Here is a 23,460-nt window from a genome sequence, read left to right as displayed (position 1 = left end):
CCCTGCATTAGCGATCATTCCTCTGGAAGGCATTTCATTGGCCCTGGCCTGGTGCCAGGGCTTCTGCTCCTCTGAGATCCTGGTTTACTCAGGAGTCTGTGGGTCAGTGCTGAGCTTTGGCTGGTGGCCCAGCAGGGTCTCATGCTGTCTGGGTGGTCTCTCCCTCCTGGTCTCAGTGGCCTCTTCCCTCAGTCTGCTGAGCCTACGTGTACACGAGCCCACAGGTGCATGCCACTGTGCCTGGTGTCTGTAGCCCCAGCAAGGCCAGGGAATGCTCCTTATGGGGCTGGGATGGAGCGCGCTGGTAGCTCCATCCCAGCACTACCACCCCAAAACAGCCAATGGAAGAAAGGCAGGAACTGCTGGTCATTTATGCAAACTCAAAGCTCTATCCAAGATTTTCCGACTTACCTTTTGGGGGTTGTGAGGGTTTGCTCTCTCTTCTTCCTTCCTTTCTTTTTTGACACAGGGTCTTTCTATCTAGTCCTGGCTATCCTAAAACTTGCTATGTAGATCAGGCTGACTTTGCATTCACAGACACCTCCTGCCTCTACCTCCCAAGTGCTGGGAATAAAGGTGGGCACTGCCACATCTGTTGAGGGTCTGTTTCTTTTCCCTTTTTTTTTTTTTTTTTTTTTCCTCGAGACACAGTTTCTCTGTGTAGCTTTGGTCCCTGTCCTGAATCTTGTTCTGTAGACCAGGTTGGCCTCGAACTTACAGAAATCCGCCTGGCTCTGCCTCCCGAGTGCTGGGATTAAAGGCGTGTGTCACCACCACCTGGCTTGAGGGTCTGTTTCTAAGGCTGTCCTGGAACTACAGTATAGACCAGGCTGGCTTAGAACTCACAATGTACCCAGGCTGTCCTAGAACTCATGATCTTCCTGTCATCAGTCTTTCAACTTGATTTAGACCTGAACGTTCCTAGGGTGTTTAAAATATACCAGGTACGGCTTTGTTGTTTGTCCTCTTGGTTTGGGTGCAAAGCGCCCCCCACGTGCCTGTCCTTCCCTAAGTCTCCTGTGTCTGTGAGCTAATGCATGTTTCCTACTGTGCCAGGCCTCGGTCACTACAACATCACCAGCACACCCACCAAGCTGGCCGGAGACCTTGCTGGGGTGACGGTTGTCCAGGTTGCCACCTACGGTGATTGCTGCTTGGCCGTGTCCTCCGATGGCGGTATCTTTGGCTGGGGAAATTCTGAGTACCTGCAGCTGGCCTCGGTCACAGACTCCACTCAGGTGTGTAACCAGTGGGAGCGGAGGCTTCGCCGTAGAGCTGTGCTTCAGGGGTAGCCTGGTGTCACCGCCTCTGCTCTGCAGTCTCCTCAGAGCCGCCAAAGAAGAGTAGATGGGAAGCCACTGTGACTGGCTGGTCCTGGTTTAAGACAGTGTTGTTTTGTTTTTGTGTGCTTTTCATTTGTGTGTGGGTGTGGTGTGGGTACGTGTTTTGCATGTGTGCACATGCACACATGGAGGCCTGTGGTTGATTATTCTTCCATCATATTGATTGAGGCAGGGACTCTTAACCAAACCCAGAGCTTGTCAATAAAGGTATCATGCCAGCTGGCTCACTCTGGGTATCCCCTATGCTGACCTTCAGAGGCTGGAGTCACAGGCAGCCTCTTGGGGATCCAGTCTCCAGTCCTCATGCTGTGGCCTGCCTGGCATGTATATAGGTTCTGGTTATCCAGTCTCCAGACCTCATGCTGCAGGTAAGCACTTTAACCACAGAGCCATCTCTAGCTAGGATGTGCGTGCTTTGAGACTGTTTTTGCTCCACAGATCTGGCTGGCCTCAAATTGTAGCACATCTCTTGCCTCTGCCTCCTGAGTGCTGCCATTTCAGGCAAGAGACACCACATCCCGCTAAGACAGTGCATTAAGTTTGTCTCTCCTCCTTTTTCTTTTCTTTCTTTCTTTTTTTTTTTGGGATGGGGGTGATTTGAAGCAGGGTTTCTCTATATAGTCTTGGCTGTTCTGAAACTCCCTCTGTAGCCCAGGCTGGCCTGAACTCTTGGAGATCGCCTGCCTCTGCCTCCCAAGTGCTGGGATTAAAGGCGTGTGCCACCACCACCTGGCTCCCCCCACCTATTTCTAACAGGGATATGAGGCAGTGTATGCATGTGCCCACGATGGCCTAGAGTGCCTCTGTCTTAGTGTAGCATGTGTGTAGTAAGGCTTGGTGACAAGCTGGGAGTTAGCCTGGGCTGCATAGTGAGACAACAGAACAAGCTGGGTGTGGAGATGCACTCCTGTAATCCCAGCACTCAAGAGTTGGAGGCAGGAGGAGTTCAAGGGCATCTCAGCTGCCCTTGAGGCCAGCCTGGGCTACATGAGACCCCGCCTTAACAAGTTAAAAGAAAATACAGCTTCCAGAGCATGCAGACCCTAAACATAAAGGCTATACCTGAGGCTGGCCTCTGGTTCATGGTCAGTCTCCCCAGTTCTGGGATGGCAAGTGTGTGCTGCTATGCCTGACTGGCTTTAGCATTTTATTAAGGATGATTTTGAACATAAACAAAAAGTAGAGATTGTTTGTAACATCTTTCTTTTTTTGTTGTGTTTTATATATATGAATGTGTGTGTGTGTGTGTGTGTGTGTGTGTGTGTGTGTGTGTGTATCTGTAGGCGGAGGACAACCTCAGTTGTACCTCAGAAGACCCCAGAAGCCATCTACCTTTTTTTTTTTTCCTCTTGAGACAGGGTTTCTCTGTATGGTTTTGGTGCCTGTCCTGGAACTCACTCTGTAGACCAGGCTGGCCTCCAACTCACAGAGATCCACCTGCTTCTGCCTCCTGAGTGCTGGGATTAAAGGCGTGGGCCACCACCGCCTGGCCACCTTATTTTTTTGAGACAGGGTCCCTCCCTGAGACCTGGGGCTCATTCATTAGGCTAGGTTGGCTGGATTCTGGGACTGACGTGTGTCCACCTCCCCTGTGCTTGGATTACAAGAGCAGACCCTCACACCCAGCTCTTTGTGTGTGTGGGTTCTGGGCACGAGTTAGAACTCAGGTCCTTATACTTGCATAGTAAGCACTTTCCCAACTGAGCTGTTCCAGTCCATAACTAATACTTTTCTATTCATCACTGATGTTACTTGCTTATGGCCAGTTCTTGGTGTTTAAATTTTTTTTTTTTTAGTAGCCCTGGCTGTTCTGGAATTCTCACTGTATACCAGGCTAGCTGAACTCAGAGATCCGTCTGCCTCTGCCTCCCAGTTGCTGGGATTTAAGGTGTGTATCACCATGCCCAGTATAATTTATAAATTGTTATTCACAAATATGAAGTGTGTGCAATTTAGTAATTTTTATTTATTTATTGTTTTAAAGATTTATTTATTTATTTATTAGGTATACAGTGTTCTGCCTGCATGTATCCCTGCAGGTCAGAAGGGGGCACCAGATCTCATTACAGGTGGTTGTGAGCCACCATGTGGTTGCTGGGAATTGAACTCAGGTCCTCTGGAAGAACAGCCAGTGCTCTTAACCTCTGAGCCATCTCTCCAGCCCAATTTAGTAATTTTTTCCTCAACATAATATCTTTTTGATTCAGATTAGTAGGTTTTGGTTCATTTACAGAGCTTACAGACTGGTGACATGGCTCATAGAGGGACTTGCCACCAAGACTTACAACCTGCGTTTGATCTCCACTGACAACCGAGATCTGACTCTCACGAGTTGTCCTCTGACCTCCATTGTGCTCTGTGTCGTGTGCATGTGTATATACACACGCAATAATAAATAGATACATAAAGTAAATTAATAAAAATTGAACAGCTCACAGTGGTGGAGCACTCCTTTAATCCCAGCACTTGGGAGGTAGAGGCAGGTGGATCCCTGTGAGTTCGATTCCAGCCTGGTCTACAGAGCGAGATCCAGGACAGCCAGAGCTACACAGAGAAACTGTTTGTGTACATACAAACATACAAACATGGGGCTGGAGAGATGGCTCAGCAGTTAAGAGCACTGGCTGCTCTTCCAGAGATCCTGGGTTCAATTCCCAGCATCCACCCACCCGGCAGTTCCAACTATCTGTAACTCTAGTTCCAGGGGATCCATCACCCTTACATAGACATACATGAAAGCAAAACACCAATGAATGTAAAATTAAAAACAAACAAAAAGAAAAAGGAAACAACAAAACAAAAACATTTATGGCTGGTTGGTGGTGGTGCACACTTTTAAACCTTTAAGCACTCAGGAGGCAGAGCCAGGCGGATCTCTGAGTTCGAGACCAGGTCTATAGAGTGAGAGCCAGGACAGGCACCAATACTACACAGAGAAATGCTGTCTCGAAAAAAACCAAAAAAAAAAAAAAAAAAGAAGAAAAACATATAAGCAAACACTAAAAATTTGAAGAAAAAGCTAACACTCCTCTTGCAAAGGTTTTACTCCTGTCAAACTCCCAGAGCATCTTTATCATCCCCCAAAGCTCACACTGCTAATGGCTGACATTGTCACGTCTGATTCTGTTTCTCTGCCCTGGCCTGTTCTTGTTTTTGTGGTCCTGGGAATGGCACCCAGGACCCCGAGTGCAGTAGGTGGGTGCTATACCACTGAGTTGCATTCCCAACACTTCACATTTTTTATGTAATGCTGGGTCAGGAACCTGGCAGGGGCAGCAGGTTTCTTGTCCCTGAGCCTGATAAAGTTACAGTCATTGTGGGGTTTCCCTGGAAGGGAGCTGTCTCCAGCCTTCCTCTGCTGGTGGTTGTCAGGATGCAGGCTCTCTGCTGGACCGAGGCCCTGGTGCCTCACTGGGGCTTGGCCATTTGCTAACTGCTGGCCAGAGCTTTCTGGATTCCTCGCCGTGTGTGTCTCTTCACTCTGGAGGAGAGGGGTTGCTGACAGTGTGGCAGCTGCCTCCATTAGATGAGCAGGTGAGCGGGCCATTGAGGCCGAATTCCATGGTGGATCATTTGAAGTGATAGTCCCTCACTTCTGGAATTTGTTCAGTAGAAACAAGTCACCTGTGTTAGCCCACGCCCAAGATCACCCGTGGGTGTGGATAGCAGGAGGCCCAGACCCCTGGGAGCCACTGTGGAAGTGGCCAATACAATTTTGATTTCTTATTTTTGTTCTGAGACAGGATCTCTCTCTGTGTAGCCCTGGCTGTTCTGGAACTTGCTATGTAAACCAGGCTGGTCTTGAGCTGGTCTGCCTGCCCTCTGAGTGCTGGGGTCAAAGGTGTGCACCATCACACTCAGCTTATTTTAACTTCTTTACACTTGTTTGTTTAGACTCTGTGTGTCTGTGTGCCCTGGTGTGTGTGGTCAGAGGACAGCTTGTCGGAGTGAGTTCTCTCCTGGTGTCATGTTGGTTCCTGGGGTTGAACGCAGGTAGTCAAGCTTGGCAGTGAATGGGTTTATCTCAGCAACTCTTATTTTTATTTATTTCCTTTTTTTTGTTTTTTTTAGACAGGGTCTCAGACTGTAGTTGCAGAATAGTGCAGGTATGAGCCACCACACCCAGGAGCATGGGGTCAGGGGTCAGGGGTCGGGCCGTAACCGTCAAAGGCAAGCCTCTGCTGCCCTCCTACTAGCCAGGTTCCACCTCCTAAAAGTTCCCAGCCCTCAAAGCAGCACCACCGTTGACTGATCTAGTTGGTGGCATGGCCTGGGAGAATGGAGTCTAAAGTGAGGCGGACTATAAAGTCTTACGCAATAGCCAGCTTTATTCAGAGCATCGGACAGTTTCTACTCAGAGGGTTAGGAAGAGTTGCCTGAGTAAAGTGTACAATCACAGGGATAAACTGTATGTGGCAAAACCATGTTTTCCCTAGAGGCATATGAGTAACTCACTTTCATCTGCTGTATCTGGGAGGAACACAAAAACACATTCCAAGAACAGTTCTGTTTTGAAGAAACTGAGGTCACAAGACGCTTGTTTTCCCACAAGCATTTAGAATTCTCACACAGCCCCCTTCTTGGACCATATTCCAACACCACGAGCTGGGGAGTAAGTTTCCAAACCTCAGCTGAGCCAGGGATGTGGTGTCACACTCCTTTAATCCCAGCACTCGGGAGGCAGAGGCAGGGGCTCTGTGAGTTCAAGGCCAGCCTGGTCTACAGAGTGAGCTCCTGGGCAGCCAAAGCTATAGAGAGAGACCCTGTTTCGAAACAACCAACCAACCAAGACCACGAACACCCAGTACAACACAAGAGCCTGTGGGGCCATTTCAGATTCAAACATGGCAAGGACCGTATCATACAGTGGTTCACATCATACAGTGGTTCACATCATACAGTGGTTCACAGTGCCCTGCTTGTCCTGCTGACCGGGCTTCCTTTTTTTTAAACATTGTTTTAAAAGATGTATTTATGTGTCTGAGTTGTATCTGTGTAGGTCTGTGCATGTTAGTGTAGGTGACCTTGAAGGCTGGTAGAGAGTGTTGGATCCTCTGGAGCTAGAGTTACAGGCAGTTGTGAGCTGCCAGATGTGGGTGCTGGAAACTGAGCTTGGGTGCTCAGGAAGAGCAGCAGACACTCCTAAAAACCATTTGATATCTCTCTTCTTTTTTTAAAACTTTAATTTTGAGACAGGTTCTCACTATGTATCCCTAATGGTTTTGGAACTTGTTAGGTAGACCAGGCTGGCCTTGAACTCACGGAAATCTGCCTGCCTCTGCATCCTGAGGGCAGGGCTTAAAAGTGTGTGCCATCATGCCTATATCATTTTCTTTTTCTCCTTTTTTTAGGGTTTTAATTCATAATGCTGGCTGGTCTGGGGCTCTCTATGTAGACCAGGGCCTCAAACTCACAGAGATCCACCTGCTTCTGCCTCCTGTGCTGGGATTAAAGGTGTACACCACCACACCTGGCCAGTCCTGACCTCTTAGAGTGGGCTGTGCTTGTCCTGTTCCCTTGGTGCATCTCTTCCCACTGGAGGATGCTCCCTTATCCCCTTGCCTAGCTACCCCCTCTTACCCTTCAGAGCTCAGGAAAAGGGACCCCTCCCACCCTCCCCTCCCTGTCCCCCATGTCAGGCCAGCCTCTTAGAGACTCCTGGAAATGCTCTCCACACCTCGGGCTAGCACAAATGGAACAAGGTGCTGAGTTTGATTGACACCTGCCTCCCAGAAGAGGGGAACTGGCTTCTGGCTCCCTTCTGTGTCCTAAGCCCTTGGTTAGGAAGCTTAGTGATGAGAGGTACTGGGGAAACCTTTGTGGAGTTAATGAGTGAGCTGGGACGTTAGCCATGGATTCCTCCTGCTTCTGGCTCCTTTGTTTTCCCTAACCATGCCCGCCCTTTTCTTTGGTGCAGGTGAATGTCCCTCGGTGCCTGCCTTTCTCTGAAGTGGGCAAGGTGAAGCAGGCGGCTTGTGGTGGCACGGGCTGTGCGGTATTAAATGGTGAGAGCCACTTCTCGGCAGCTCCTGGAGAAACAATGGGAGATGAGCTAGGGAAGGGGCCGGTGTGTGTGCTTCAGATCCCTGAAGAGGGAGCGCGCCTATGGGAACATCTAGTTGCTGTCATTCAGTGATTACAGGGTAGGGGTGAGATTCCCGCCAGGTTAGGAGCTCAGGATACAGATGCATAGACAGCCAGAGAGCTTTGCCATTTTAGAGCAAACATCTGGATCAGGAGCTGGCGATCAGATGCAGGCCCCTATGTTTACTAGGGGGATTCATTCCAGCAGGGGCTCTACCACTGAGCCGCTTGCCCAGGGTCTCACGCATGAAAACCCTGCTCTGTCACGGCGCTCTGCCCCTAGCGGGAGGAGTTTTGCACTTGTTCTAGCCAGAGTAGTTCAGTGGTAAAGCCTTATGCGTAAGAACCAGGTACTGTGCTTAGCACTGTACCAGAAAGAAAGAGGGAAGGCCAGGAGGGGTGGGGGAGGGGTGCTGAGAGGAAGGAAGGAAAGGGGGAGGGAAGAAAGGAGGGTTGGACATGGTGGTGCAGGTCTTTGATTGCCAGCACTCAAGAGGCTGAGGTGGAGGATTATAAATCCAGGCCAGCCTGGGCTATATAGCAAGACTGTGTCTTCAGCAAAACACCTGGAGCTGGAGAGATGGCTCAGTGGTTAAGAGCACTTGTTTTTGCAGAAGATCCAGGTTCGATTCCCAGCATCCACATGGCAGTTCACAATCATCCATACCTCTAGTCCAGGGAATTTGGTACCCTGTTTTGACCTTCTCAGGCATCAGGGACCCATGTTGTACACAGATACACATTTGAGCAAAAGACTCATACACATAAAATAAATCTAAAAAACAAAATCAGACCCACCCCACAGCAAAACCAAAAACTTTTACTCCCCCAAAAGCAAATTAAAAAGCATTTCTAAGAGCTTTATATTTTGTGGTTTGTTTTCTTCTCCTTTTTTGAGACAGGGTTTCTCTGTGTTGCCCTGGCTGTCTTGGAACTCTCTGTAGACCAGGTTAGCCTCGAACTCAGAGATCCGTCTGCTTCTGTCTCCCGAGTGCTGAGATTAAAGGTGTGCACCACCACCCGGCTCATGTCTAAGAGTTTTAAGAATCTGGCTAGAGGGGCTGGAGAGATGGCTCAGAGGTTAAGAGCACTGACTGCTCTTCCAGAGGTCCTGAGTTCAATTCTCAGCAACCACATGGTGGCTCACAACCATCTGTAATGAGATCTGGTGCCCTCTTCTGGCCTGCAGGGATATGTGCAGGCAGAACACTGTATACATATAAATAAATATATCAAAAAAAAAAAAAGAATCTGGCTAGAATGGCTTGTGTCTGGTATGGGGTTCTGATCAGTGTGAAATTTGGTGCTGTTGGTGGGGAAAGCATCCACAAGATTTTGTGTGCCCAGTGGGTTTTATTTATACCCTCCCTCCCTCTATTACTCTCAAAAAGTGGGAGTTTCTGCTCTGAGTGGCTTCCTCCCTAACCATAGGCAAGTATTTAATGGGGAGAGAATAATTTTCAAGCTGCTAGCTCAGTGTGGCTCACATATCTCAAGGTGATCCTCCTGCCTCCACCTCCCGAGTTCGGGGATTACAGGCATGCTCTGCCGTGCCTGGTTTATGTGGTCTGGGGATGGAACCCAGGGCTCCGTGCATGCTAGGCATGCCCTCTGCCCGCTGAGCCCCACGCCAGCCCCTGTTGTTTTCACAGCAGGGGAGGGCTCTGCTTGCCTTGACTCACACCCGCTGTTTTTGTTGTGACACAGAAGAAGGACATGTCTTCGTCTGGGGCTATGGGATTCTTGGGAAAGGACCAAACCTCTTGGAAACGGCGCTTCCAGAAATGATTCCACCCACGCTCTTTGGCTTGACGGAGTTCAACCCCGACGTCCAGGTTTCCCAGATCCGATGTGGGCTTAGCCATTTTGCTGCACTCACCAGTAAGTTACCCTGCTGGGCAGCCAGGCCAAAACCTGTTCCTTCTCAAACTGGGATAGCGCTCCGCTTCTGCCATCAACCTACATCCCTTTATAGCCATCCATTTATCCACCCATCCTTCTGTCTGCCCTTCCCTCCATTCTACCATCTGTATCTAACCCATCTCTGTCCATCCTTTTATTCATCCGTCCTCTATCCTTCCCTCTCTTCCTCCATCTGTCCTCCTGTCCATCCATCCACCCATCTGTCCATCTGTCTGCCCGCCCAATAGATTGATGTCTTCTTGGGATAAGTAAAGAGGGAGGCCATGACGAGGTAGTCTAGTCTGTGTCAAAGGACATGTACCTTCCTTTCATGCTGGCACTGTGGTTTGGGTTCTTTGTTGTGTGGTCAGGCTTATGCTGTAGTGTGAGCATTGGGAGGCAGCTGTTGGGGGGTAGGTGGGGAGAAGGGTTAGCTGGAATGCTAGTGAAAACCAGGAGAGTCTGGGCCATGCATGGGTGAGCGACGCAGACATGAGTGTGCAGGCTGGCCAAGTGGACTGCCTTACTGGCAGCAGAGCTCAGACCCTCCAAGGTGCTGGGGAGGGATGACCCAGAGGCGGCTGGCTGGAGGCTGACCAACAGGTTGTAGAGCCCTGAAATACCAAGTTGCTCCACAAGCGTCTGGACCGTGGTCTTCCTCATGCTCTGCTGCCACGCCTCAGTTCAGACGGCTGCTCTGCAGTCCCCTGGACAGCGGTTACTGTGTGTGCGGCGCTGCAGTGACTCCCAGGGGATTTGCTGCTGCTTGAGAGAAAAGCTTAACTGTGCCTTTTTTTCTCTTCACCAGAGCCTACATTTGCTTTTTCTGGTACTTCTGGTCTGCCGTGTAACTGACCTCCGTGCCTAACTCAAATGACATGGCTCCTTTTCACTCTCTTCAGTTCCCATTTGTGAATCTGTAATGCGCTGCTCTCTGAAAATAAAAAAAAAAGTCTTTTGACTTGAGATGTGACTCAGCAGTAGATCTCCTCCCTAGACTCCCCCAGTGAGGGGGCTGGAGTGTGGCTCAGTGGTAGAGCCCCTGCCTAGAATCCCCCAGTGAGGGGCATACCTCAGCAGTAAAGCTCTTTCTCCAAGGTGCAATCATTGTGTTTATTAGTTTGTTCATTTGTCCATTTTTGGCTCTTCTAGCAGGTGAAGTGCACGAGCACAGGAAGCATGGTTGTCAGTTGCTGCCCTGTCCCCAGTGCCCAGCACACAGACACAGACCCGACAGTTAGGAACCCACATTCTCTATGCGTCCTCACAGAGCACACCCACACACTGAAACCCAAGCAGAACTGGTCGACTGGCCTCACTGTCATTCAGGAAGGGCTGAGCTGGGTCAGATGGGTCAGGCCATCTAGATGAGGGTAGAGGGCTGTGCACGGGAGCCCTGGACTCTGTCCACACAAAAACCTGCCTTCCCTAGGCTGGCTGTCCCAAGGCCTGGCCTGGGACCTGGTTTGGGGATGGAACCTTCTCTAGGGTGCTTTTCTCTGAGATTCAGGTCAGAGGCTGAGTTGGACAGTAGGTTCTGCTTGTCCCTGACTCTTGGAAGCCGTCCTCTTGACGGCCTGCTCCTTGTGTAGCCCCAGCCAAGACCCTCATCTTCCTTCCTTTGCAGACAAGGGTGAGCTGTTTGTGTGGGGCAAGAACATCCGAGGATGCTTGGGGATCGGACGCCTAGAAGACCAGTACTTCCCATGGAGGGTAAGACCGTGCAGGGGTGGGCTGTGGAGGGTAAGACCATGCAGGGGTAGGCTGTGGAGGGTAAGACCATGCAGGGGTGGGCTGTGGAGGGTAAGACCATGCAGGGGTGGGCTGTGGAGGGTAAGACCGTGCAGGGGTGGGCTGTGGAGGGTAAGACCGTGCAGGGGTGGGCTGTGGAGGGTAAGACCGTGCAGGGGTGGGCTGTGGAGGGTAAGACCGTGCAGGGGTGGGCTGTGGAGGGTGTGCCAAGGGAAGCAAAACCAGATACAGGATGGAGTTCAGGACCTACTGTTGGCTGTGTGCCACCATCTAGGCTGGGCTCCAGGGAGGCTTATGTGGAGGTGATGGTCAGCGGCTGGACGTAACACCAGCCTCTAAGTGTGCAGGCCTCAGCCCTTCTGTTCCGTGTAGCCAGTGAATCCCATGTACTCAGTGCTGCACCTACTCAGTGCTGCAGTCCCTGAGAGAAGCTTCCCGGTGGGCCAGAGACGCGGCTCAGCTGGTAGAGTAGCTGCATAGCACGCGTGAATCCTTGGGATCCATCCTCAGCACCATGTAAACTTAGTGGGGTGGCCTACACCTTTAACCCCAGCACTACACTTGTGGAAGCAGAAGAATCAGAAGTTCAAGGTCATTCTTAGCTTCATGGCCAGTTTGAGGCTAGCCTGAGTTGCGTGAGACCCAATCTGAAAAAGAAAAGAAATGTCTTTCATGATTTAGGAACATTATAAAATCCAGTCTTCTAGGAAAATATGTATACAAGCACACGTGTGCATGCCGATTCCTCTGCAGACTTTTGCTGGTCCGGTCTGAGAGCCAGCACCCCCTTCACACATCGCCTCCCCCTCCAGCTTGTCCTCTTTCCGAGTGTGGCCGTGGAGAAGAGTGGCAACGCTTCCCAGGCCTGTCACTCACCGTGAGTGGGGATGGATTAGTTTCTTGTTTTGACAGAAGCAGCTTCAGGGAGAGAGGGCTTCCTGTGGCTCACAGTCTGAGGGTGCACAGTCCATCACGGCGGGGAAGGCATGGCGGCAGGAGCAGGAGGCTGCGGGTTTCCTGTGGCTCACAGTCTGAGGGTGCACAGTCCATCACGGCGGGGAAGATGTGGCGGCAGGAGCAGGAGGCTGCGGGTCACCTCACGTCCACAGTCAGGAAGCCGAGAGAGATGGATGCTGGGGCTCAGTCACTTTCTCCTTTGTATTCAGTCCAGGACCCCAGCCCATGGAGTGGTGCTGTCCACATTCAAGATGGGTGTCCCCACCTCAGTTAAGCCAACCTAGGGCCCCCCTTACAGACATGGCCAGAGGTGTGTCTCCTAGCTGGTTACCTGCTGAGGGCCGCTGGGGAGGAGTCCATGTCTAGGCTGCTGAACCCGACACCTCCACTCTCAGCGTGCACACACCCTCGTGCTCCGACTCCTACAGCCAGAGCACTAGCATCCTGCCGGCCTCCTGTTGAGGGGATGTGCCTGTCTGCCCTGTGCCGACTGTGCTGGCAGCACCCCGCTGCCCGCTCTCTTGCACATTGGTGAGCCCCCTGGACTCACGCCAGGCAACTGCACTGTCTCTCGTCACCTTTTGATTAGATGAAGGGAGGCTGGACAGGTCCATTAGTCTTTCGTTCTTGTAACAAATACCTGGGGTCATCATCTAACAGAGGCAGTGTGTGATTGGTTCTGGGTTTAGCTTAGCTGGGGTCAGCTGACCCCACTGCTTCAGCCTTGGCAGGGCCGCACAGCATAGCAGGGACACGTGACCTTAAAGCTGCCCCCTCATTGGAGGCTGGAATCAGAGCGGTAGAGAGGGGCTGGGGCCCTTTCATTACCTTCAAAGGCATGCTCCCTGTGCTGGCTAGTTTTGGGTTTTGTTTTTGTTTTTTGTCTGTCGATTTGATACAAGCTAGAGTCATCTGAGAGGAAGGAACCTCAATTGAGAAAATGCTCCGTGAGATGGTATAGGCAAGCCTGTAGAGCATTTTTAAAATTAGTGATTGTGTGAGGGCCCAGCCTGCTGTAGGTAATGCCACATCTGGGCTGGTGGTCCTGGGTGCAAAAGAAAGCAGGTTGAGCAAGCCATAGGGAGCAAGTCAGTAAGTCCCCAGCTTCTGCATCAGCTCCTGCCTCCAGGTTCCTGCCCTGATTTCCCTCAGTGATGGGCTGTGACATGGAAGCATAGCCAAGTGAACCCTTTCCTCCCCAAGTTGCTTGTGATCCGTGATGTTTCATCATGGGGGGTCTAAGGCACCCCCAATCCCTAACGTCCCCTCAGTAGACCCCATCTCTATAGATTTCTACCGTTTCCAGGTAGCACCGAGCTGAGGATCAAGCTTTCAACACTTGGGTCTTCAGGGCACACATGAGATCCAAACTATAGCCACAGGGTGGTGTGGGGCTCCCATACCACAGCCCTTCTTGCAGAGTTGAGCTGTGAGACCTGAGGCGGATCCCATGAGGTCATACCAAAAGTCACAGGTGAAGCCAGACTCAGATCTCTTCATTTGATGGGCATGGTGGTGCACATCTGTAATCCTAGCCACTTGGAAGGCTCAGGCAGGAATCAGGTCAGCCTGGGCTATATAGTGAGATATTCTCTTTCTCTCTTGGGGGGGGGGCGGGGGGAAGACTTGCTTAGCACAATAGGAGCCCTGGGTTCAGTCCCTAGCACCTCATAAACTGGATGTGGCGAAGCACACTTGTAATCCCAGGATTTGGGAGCAGGAGGTGAAGGCAGGACCAGAAGTTCAAGGTCATCCTCAGGTACACAGGGAGTTTGAGTCCAGCTTGGGCTACATGAGACCCAGAGACCAGAAATCCCCACACGACTAGGGACAGGCTTATTGTGCAGTCTCTTCAGAGACCTGAGAGACACACGCCAGGGGCACTGGAGTCTTAGGAGCCTGCTGTTCCCAAAGGTCCTCATTGACCACAGGTCCAGGCCGGCAAGCAGAGACCTAACAGCTTCCTGTGTTTTGGGTGCTAATGGCCAGAGCATCTGGGGAACGGCAGAGAGGTGCTTAAGTGCAGTGGGCTGGGCGCGGACGATTGTGGCAAGGCACTTTCCCAGGAGGGTAAATAGATGATCTCAAGGGGCCTCGGAGGTTGCTAAGAACCCACCTGGCTAGGTCATCATGGGGCAGCCGGTCACGGCTGTTCTGGGGCTGGCCCGGGGCCGCACCTGCAGCTCCAGGCTGCTTCTGTCACCTAGGGCCCATTTCTGTTTGCTCAGTGGTCTGCGTGGCAGCTTTTTCCGAGGCGTTTTGTTTGGGGAGGCAGTGAGGCAGCGTGGCATGGTTCCTGCCTTCATCTCATCCGCCGTCGCCAGCAGCCCCTAATGGAGTGAAGCTCCACGGTCAGCACCTGCCACTGCGGTGCTGTTAGGCCAGGCCACCTGTTGCAGGCATTCATTTCTGCCCTAAACTCAGGAAATTGCCCAGGTAGGCATAGCTTCTCGGCAGCTGTCGGCAGGGAAGGACGGTTGGATAGGGATCTGGCCAGCTGATCCCGCATCCACATCTGGGTGAGCGTCTGAAGGCACAGTCATACAGGGTGTGCCTAGCATGTGCCCTTCTGAATTGAGAGCCTGTGAGGAACACGAGATTTAAGTAGTTCTCAGTTGGGAGATGGGGTTATTAGGAGGTACTTAACACCTGGGTTTTTATTTATTTTAACAGAGACACATTTAGCCCAGGCTAGCTTCAAACTCATTGTGTAGCAAGGAAGTTCTGGTCCTTTTGGTTCTACCTCCCGTACCTGATTTACAGGGTGCTGGGGATAGAATCCCTGGGCCTCATGCTTGCTAGGCAAGTGCTCTACCCATTGAGCTACATCCCCAGCCATGGTCATTGTTTTCCACGGAATGTCCTTTTCCAGTATAGCATTGCCTATTACAGTGTATGTATTATAGTATACAGACATTACTATGATAATAGTAATAGTGCTTAAAAAGGAAAGTGGGCGTGGTGTTGTGCACCTCAGCTGTCAGGAAGCTGAGGCAGGAGGATGCTGCAAGTTGTAGGCCAGCCCAGACTATGTAGTGAGACCTTGTCTGAAAAACTGAAATAATTCAATGTATGGCGGCACACGCCTTTAAGCCCAGCACTCAGTAAGCAGAGGCAGGCAGACTTTATAAGTTTGAGGCCAGCCAGGCTTGCATAGTGAGTTATAGGCCAGCCAAGGTTACATAGTGACATCCTGTCTCTAAAACAAACAAAAGGGGATGGGGAGATGGCTCAGTGGGCCAAGTGCTGGCTGTGTGAGTCTGAAGACTGGAGTTTGGGTCCCCAGCACCCACGCAAAGCTCTGCTCCAGGGTGTAGTCTGTAACTCAGTGCCCCATAGGAGTGGAAGCAGCCAGATCTCAGATGCTTGCTGCAGCCAGTCTAGCTGAACTCAATCTCGGGGTCCACTGAGAGACCTTGTCTCAAATAATAAGGTGCTTAGTGCTAGAGGAAGACACCTGGGGTCAGCCACTGGTTTCCACACTTACACACACTGCATCACACACAACACACACCCATACCACACACCGCATTCCACACACACTGCACTGCACACAGACACACACCCATACCACACACCACATTCCACACACACTACACTGCACACAACACACACCCATACCACATACCACATTCCACACACACTGCACTGCACACAACACACACCCATACCACACACCACATTCCACACACACTACACTGCACACAACACACACCCATACCACACACCACATTCCACACACACTGCACTGCACACAGACACATTCATACCACACACCACATTCCACACACACTGCACTGCACAAAACACACATCTATGCCACACACATTCCACACACACTGCACTGCACACAGACACACATCCATACCACACACCACATACCACCTACACAACACTATACCTACACTACACACACTACATTCCGCACGCACACACTACCTTAGTCAGGGTTATCATTGCTGTGATGAAACACCATGAACAAAGCAAGTTGGGGAGGAAACGGTTTATTTGGCTTGTACTTTTGTATCACTGTTCATCATCAAAGGAAGTCAGGGCAGGAACTCAAGCAGGGCTGGAATCTGTAGACAGGAGCTGATGCAGAGGCCATGGAGGGGTGCTGCTCACTGGCTTGCTCCTCATGGCTTGCTCAGACTTCATTCTGGGGTGTGTGTGTGTGTGTGTGTGTGTGTGTGTGTGTGTGTGTGTCTCGGATCTTATCCAAGGATGTTCCGACCCACAGTGAGCTGGGCCCTCCCACATCAATCACTAATTAGGAAAAGGCCCTCTAGGCTTGCCTACAGTCTGATATTGGAGGCATTTTCTCAACTGAGGGTCCCTCCTCGCTGATGACTAGTTTGGGTCAGTTGACATAAAACTAGCCGGTATGTATAGTACATACACTCCATTCCTTACATACCATACAGACTACTTTCCACATACCCACCACACCCCCACCGAACACAGTACATTTACACACGTATACCACATGCACAACAAAAAAAGGAAGAAAAGAGAAATTAAAAAATAAAGAGAGCCTGTGAAGGCCCCTGGGTAGAGGCACTTGACACCAAGCCTGACTACCTGAGTTTAATATCCAGTGTCCACAAGGTGGAGGGGGGAACCAACCCCCGAAGATTGTCCTCTGACCTCAAGTGTACCGTGACCTGCATGCATGCATGTATGTACCCATGTGCGCATGCACACACACACACAAATAAGTAGTGTAATAAAGAACAAAATACTGAGGATTGAGGAACCAGCCCTCTGGGAAGCCCAGTGTAGCTCTGAGGCTTGAGTGTAGTTGAGACAGTCTGGGGTGTCCCTGGCAGGTTAGGCTCTAAGACAGCGAGCGTCCTGGGAACGAACAGACTCCAGTGCTGAGGTAGGGGAGGAACCCGACCTCCTGCTGCACTGAGGGCTAAGTCTTCCCGGGAGAAAGACCGGCCTAGACGGCAGCGTGGCTAGGTGAGGCCCTGATGCCTCTTGAGACATAGCAGGAACTCTGCCTCTTGGCTGGCCATGGTGGGGGATATGTGGGCTCCAGCCCATGGCTGCAAGTGGGCTCAACGGGTAAAGTAAGGGAAGTCACTGGGCCAGCGTGGCCCTGTCCCCACGCTAGACCCACCAGGCAGAAGCCTTTCCTGTGCCCTTGTACTTACTGACATCCAGGAAAGTCACTGAACACTCAGCCTTCAGGCAGGGAATCTCTGTGTCCTTCGCCAGGGCCGCCTCCCCAGGGTGGCTACTAGACTTGATGTCATTGATGGACAGAGATGTCGGGTGGCCTTTTCCTGATACGCGTGAGCTGTGGATAAGTGTGGGCATCCTGTTTGCAGGGGATAGGGCCACACTCACAGAAGGCAAAGAACTTACCAAGAGGTGGGGCCGAGGGAGAGGTTCAGTAGGTAGAGTGCTTCCTTAGCATGCACATAGCCCTCGCTAGGGTCTGTCCCCAGCACCACAGAAAGCAGGTGTGGTACTACATGAGTGTAAACCCAGCACTTGGGAGCTAGAGGCAGGAGGATCAGTTTATGGTCAGCCTCAGCTACACAGAAAGTTGGAGCTACGTGAGTCCCTGTCTCCCCGGAAGGGCTCCAGAATCTGCCCGCCCTTCCTCTCACTGGGTCCCGGGGCTTGTTTTCCAGGTGACGATGCCCGGCGAGCCTGTGGACGTGGCATGTGGTGTGGATCACATGGTGACTCTGGCCAAGTCATTCATCTGAATCTCCTTCCGGGCCCATCCCGGCCGGGTTGCTCCAGCCTCCGAACTATACTGACAGCAGCAGCTTGGCAGAGGCAGGGTGTGGCCGCCAGCACTGGGACACTGGGAGAGGGCCAGGGCCTGTGTGGAGCAGGATGCTTCTCACTCTGTGTCCTCAGTGGGCACATTATAATAGGAGTCTGTGGACAAGACCCTCCCCTGCTGAGGCTCCTGGCTGCCGAGCTCAGTTCTGGATGGTCGCTCTTGGCTTGGTGTGCTCCTGAGGAGTACCAGGGCACGAGGCCCTAGGTTGGCCAGGCTGACGCCCTTTTCAGGTAACATGGTGGCATCTGGGGATGCGTCTTGCCTGAGATACTATTCTTAGGGGAAGTTCATTATTCATGGCACATTTGATATGAAGAGATTGGAGATATGACAAAGCACTCAGGAGAACTTGTTCCCCTATCACAACAGGACACACTTGGGCTGCTGGCTGGCTCGGCTCAGCAAGAGAGCCAGCTGCCTTCAGCTAGGGCCTCTCTGATCAGCTGCACCCCAGACTCTTCATAGAGTGGCCAGTGTGAGCAGGCCTCCCCCCATGGCTCTACAGTATCCCAGCCTTGGAACCTCCTCGCTGCCTGGCTTTGAACAGTCCAGAAGCCCCTGAAGAAAAACTGCAGGCCAAATGCTTGTGGGCTGAGGGCTGTGGAATCTTGGCTGGAGGGCCAGCCTTGGAGTAGGAAGCCTCAGGAACTGGGAAAATGCTTGTTTTGAAGAAAGCTTGTCTTTTGCTTTCAGAACAGTGTTTGCAAAGTTCTTTTGGAATAAAGTCTGTTTTCTGACTTTTCTAAGAATGGACGTCTTATTTTCTCTGCAAGAATTTACACTTCTAGAAAAAGAGAACCCTCAAAATCACAGCTAATTTTGTCTGGCTTAGAATTCCTATTACTCTTCCCTCTGTGGGCACATTTGTGAAAAGATTGCCTACAAAAACTATCAATGAATAAACCCTGTTTATTTGTGGGGTGGGGGTGGGGGTTTTGGTTTCTCTGGGTAGCCCTGGCTGTCTCAGAACTTGCTCTGTAGAAACTCAGAGATCGACCTGCCTCTGTCTCCCTCCTGAGTGCTGAGATTAAAAGTGTGCACCACCACTGCTTGGCCATTTGGTGGATTTAAAAAAAAACAAAAGAATGGAGGTCTGGTGACTGTTTTACTCCATCATTTTGAGACCATAGAAGAGGCAAACAGAAGGCGATCCTACAGGGATGTGTGTGCGTGCGTGCGTGTGCAATTGAATGTGTGCATCATGTAGAGGTCAGAGGACAGTGTCGTGTGTGTGTGTGTGTGTGTGTGTGTGTGTGTGTGCAGTAGAGGTCAGAGGACAGTGTGTGTGTGTGTGTGTGTGTGTGTGTGTGTGTGTGTGTGTGTGTGTGCAGCTGCATGTGTGCATCATGTAGAGGTCAGAGGACAGTGTCAAGTCTCACCATTCCTCAGCTGCTATCCATCTTACTACTGAGACGGGGTATCACTTTGTAGACCAGGCTGGCCTTGAACTCAGCGTTCTGCTTGCCTTTGCCTCCAGAGTGCTGGGACTAAAGGTGTGCTCCACCACACCCAGCTCCACCTTATGTTTGGACACAGGATCTCTCCCACCCTGAAACTTCCCAAGAAGGCTGGCTGGAGAGTCCTGTTTCTATTTCCCCAGGGACGGAATTACAGGCCCGTGACACCATGTTCGCCTTCTTTACATGGGTTCTGGGGATTGAACTCAGACCATCAGCTTGTCAGGCAGGCACTTAACCCACTGAATCATCTCCCTAGCCCTTGGAAAGTATTTCCTGAACAGATAGATTCTTCAGCTGGGAAAATAGCTGGCGCCTGAGTCACTAATTAGGATCTTCCGCGCTGCCTGCTGCACCCCACCCGCTCGCTACTTGTTCACTCCGCAGGTACTTGTGGGCCCCTTAAGTGCAGGCGTGGGGCGCACTGAGTCATGTGGGTAGAAGAATCCCTGCTCTGTGCAGCTGGTCCTTGGGGAGGGAAATGGACATCGTACAAAATACACAGAGTATGGTAGCTGTGGAGGAGAGCAAAGGTTTACCCCAAGTACCTGACTGCAACAATTTAAAGGAGGACTTAATTGGGCTCCCAGTCTTAGAGGGTTCCAGTTCAGCATGGCAGGAAAGGCATGGCAGGGTCTGGGGGCTGGAGCTTGTGGGAGAGGCCTCTCACATCATGGCAGATCAGGAAGCAGCATCCAACAGGAGGTCGGAGCTGGACCGCCACCTTAAGGACCATCCCCAGCGACCTCCTTGTGTTGTCCGGGCCCCACATCTTTTAAAAGTTTAAATGTGTGCGCCACTTGTGGAGCACACATTCAACACATGAGCCCCCGGGGGACATTTCAGATGAGAACCCTAACATGGAGAAAACCCAACAAGGAAATGGGATGTGTTGGAAGGTTGCAGGTTAAAGGTGAGGGGTCAAGAAGCAGGATGTCATGGGGACCAGCTGGCTGGTGTTGGAGGAAATGGCTGTTTGGGCAGCTACAGGGCCCCTCACCCAGGCGGATGCTGCCCCGATTCTCTTTTAGGGCCACTCAGGCTTACAACGGGAAAATTTGCTGTGAACTTGAAGTTGAGGAGCTGGAGAGATGGCTCACTTAAGAACACTTACTGCTCTTCCAGAGGACCCGAGTTCAATTCTCACATCAGGCAGTTCACAAATGCCTGTTAACTCTAGCTCCAGGGGGCCTGACACCCTCTTCTGGCTTCCAAAGCATCTGTATGCAGGCAGGTACACATGCTCCCATCACCACATACCCGTGATTAAAAATGTTTTTAACTTAAAAAGTCCTTAGGAAAACAAAGGGGCCAGGACTGCAGCTCCGGTAGGGTCCTTGATTCTAGCATACAAGAAGCCCAGGGTCTGATTCCCAGCGCCTCCTAAATGGGATGTGGCAGCACATTCCAGTAACCCCCGCGGTGGCAGACCTCGAGGCAGGAGGATCAGAAGCTCAAGGTCATCCTTGGCTACACATTGAGCTTGAGGCCCTGTCACAATGAACTAAAAAAGCAAAACAAAGCACCTTGACCATAGTCACCTGTGGACAAAAAGGGGCATCCTTATCTTTGAATTTTCCTTAGAGCCGGCTGAACCTGTTGGGCAGCCTGGCCATGCAGCGGCTGTACCCTCTGCTTCTGCTCAGCTGTCGTCCGTACTCGGGTGTCAGTCTGTCTCTTTGGTCCTTATCCTCCCCCTCTCCCCAGCACCTGACACCTGGAAACCCTGCTCGGCCATTATCTTGGATGCTCATTCTGTTCCCGCGAGAGGTTTGCATATGACTTGTCCTCTCCCTTTAGTGAGCATGTGACTCCCTGGACAAAGCGAGTCACCCGCCTCTTCCCATGTATCCTCTTGTTCTCACTCTTCAAGATTTATTTACGTGTATATGTGTGTTGCACGCGTGTGCGTCTGTGCACCATCTGTGTGTAATGGCCATGGAAGCCAGAAGGTGGCATAACATCTTTTGGAACTGAACCCATCTCATCTGCAAGAACAGCAAGGTCTCTTTAACCATGACGCCATTTTCCAGCCCCCTCTTAAATTTTTTTTAAAAGATTTTTACATGTATGAGTATTCTGTCTGCACATACGCATAGGCATCATGTGTGTGCAGCACTCAAAGAGGCCAGAAGAGGGCATCAGATCTGGAACTGGAGTTACAGATGGTTGTGGGCCACTGTGTGGGGGCTGGGGGCTGACTGGATTGAGAGTTGTCTAGATTTGCAAACACATCCCTGTCTGCTTCTATGATGACATGTCCAGAAACATTTAGATCAGAAAGGCTCTGACCTCATGAATGGATCAATGACTCGATGGAAGCATCATTTGTTGGCATTACTGGGAGAAGGTGAAAGGTAAGAGGTGGTACTTTGCCGGTGGTGGTGGCGCACGCCTTTAATCCCAGCACTCGGGAGGCAGAGCCAGGCGGATCTCTGTGAGTTCAAGGCCAGCCTGGGCTACCAAGTGAGTTCCAGGAAAGGCGCAAAGCTACAGAGAAACCCTGTCTCGAAAAAACCAAAAAAAAAAAAAAAAAAAAAAAGAGGTGGTACTTTATTGACAGGTCACTCACTAAAGATGTGATAGCTTGCCCTGGCCTTTTCCCATGTTCCCATCTCTGCTTCTTGGATGCCATGAACAATCCCTTCTCTACAAGTTCTCCTTGTCATGGTGCTCTAACCTCACTCAGGCCCATGGTCACAGACTGAACCCCCTGAAACTTTGAGCTAGGACACATCATTCTTCCTTTTAGCTTGTATTTATTTTTATGCATATGGATGTTTTGCTACATGCATGTCTGTGTACCACATGGGTACCTGCAGAGGCCGGAAGAGGTTGTCAGATCCCCTGGGACTGGAGTTGCAGATGGTTGTGAGCCACCATGTGGGTGCTGGGAATTGAACCCAGGTCCTCTGGAAGAGAGCAGCAGCCAGTGCTCTTCAATGCTGAGGCACCTTTCCAGCCCCTTATTTTATCGGGACAAGGTTTCACTATGTAGCTCAGGCTAGCCTGAGCCTGCTGAGTGCTAGGATACAGATAAGTGTCATTTTAGGCCACTGTTTGGGGGCAACTTACTACACAGCATCAGGTAGCTGATACGAACCCCCTCACTCCCGGGAGCTTTTGAGACTCAAGGTGTTATAGCTGAGGGTTATCCTGCTGCCTCTAGCCTGTGACCTATGTTCTCCAAACAATACGGAAAGGAGGGAAGAAATCGAGAGACGATCCTGGATAAATCAACATAATAAAATCAGAGAGCAATCAGCCAACATCATCTTTTTTTCCCCTTCATTTAATGAACACTTTACAAAGTACAAAATATACTGTCTTTTTCAGGGGGAACATTAGGTACTTTTTTTTTTTCTCTCCATCATACAGTACACAACTCTCAAGGGTTTTGTTTCTTTGACAAAAAAACGAAAGCATGAAGGCCCTGGAGGTGGAGAGGGGAGAACTCAAGTCCTCCCCTTACCCAAGCTGCAGGACCGATGAAGTACCACGGTTGCTGGTGACCTGGGCATGACGTGCCAGGCGAGGGTCGGCTGGGGCTGTGGGCAGGGCACCCACACCTGCTCCCCTGCCTCAGGATAACGGAAATGATTTTGGCATACAAGAGGAGGGCTGGGAGAACTATTGTGAACATTTTCATCTCCCTGTTGTTTGGGGGTTTGACCCTGCTCCAGCTCTTCCTGTGATACAGGTAAACCGAGGCAACAGAAAGGAGAACCGCGCTAGGCTATGCCCGCGGAGACCTGGATTCTGCCCGTTGCTGGGGTCTTCAGCTTTGTGGACCCTTTTCCAGGATGAGTTCCTGGAAAGCAAAGGGCTCCTCTTGTCTCCAGCCCCTCTCCCTGCGAATACTGTCTTCAGAAATGAAACGTTTGAAGAGTCCCATGGGTGGGCCTGGGCCAGCTCAGGCTGCCTACATGGACTGCCCCCGGGCCTCGGAGGGTAGAGTCTCCTGGGGATTCAGAGAATAGGAAAGGAGCCTATCCCATCAGAAGAACTCTACGTTCCACCCCGGAGCCAGGGCCTGGATCCCCCCCATCTGGTTAACTCTGAGTGGCAGTGGGTTACTAAACACTGCATGAAATAGCTCACAGCTCTGATAGGCTCTGCACATGTGTGCACACACTCATGCCTAATACATGTACGTACA

At 51.2% G+C, this 23,460-nt stretch overlaps 1 protein-coding gene across 3 annotated transcripts in view; it reads left to right on the top strand.

The window, feature by feature from the left end:
• The window catches only part of Rcc1l (RCC1 like), a 31,259-nt gene extending 12,666 nt beyond the window's left edge, over nt 1-18,593 (top strand). For all 3 annotated transcript variants that reach the window (XM_016002459.3, XM_076560594.1, XM_076560595.1), the window contains 5 exons: nt 1,057-1,238; nt 7,261-7,348; nt 9,135-9,308; nt 10,957-11,042; nt 17,684-18,593. In XM_016002459.3, coding sequence (XP_015857945.1) covers nt 1,057-1,238; nt 7,261-7,348; nt 9,135-9,308; nt 10,957-11,042; nt 17,684-17,761 — 608 coding nt within the window. In that variant the 3' untranslated portion in view covers nt 17,762-18,593. The remainder of the gene's footprint in view (nt 1-1,056; nt 1,239-7,260; nt 7,349-9,134; nt 9,309-10,956; nt 11,043-17,683) is intronic.
• The last annotated feature ends 4,867 nt before the right edge of the window (nt 18,594-23,460 follow it).

This window comes from Peromyscus maniculatus, chromosome 23 (assembly GCF_049852395.1).
Source record: "Peromyscus maniculatus bairdii isolate BWxNUB_F1_BW_parent chromosome 23, HU_Pman_BW_mat_3.1, whole genome shotgun sequence".
NCBI classification, from domain to species: domain Eukaryota; kingdom Metazoa; phylum Chordata; class Mammalia; order Rodentia; family Cricetidae; genus Peromyscus; species Peromyscus maniculatus.
Note: the sequence above shows the minus strand (reverse complement) of the source record. Positions and strands in the feature narration are given on the sequence as shown.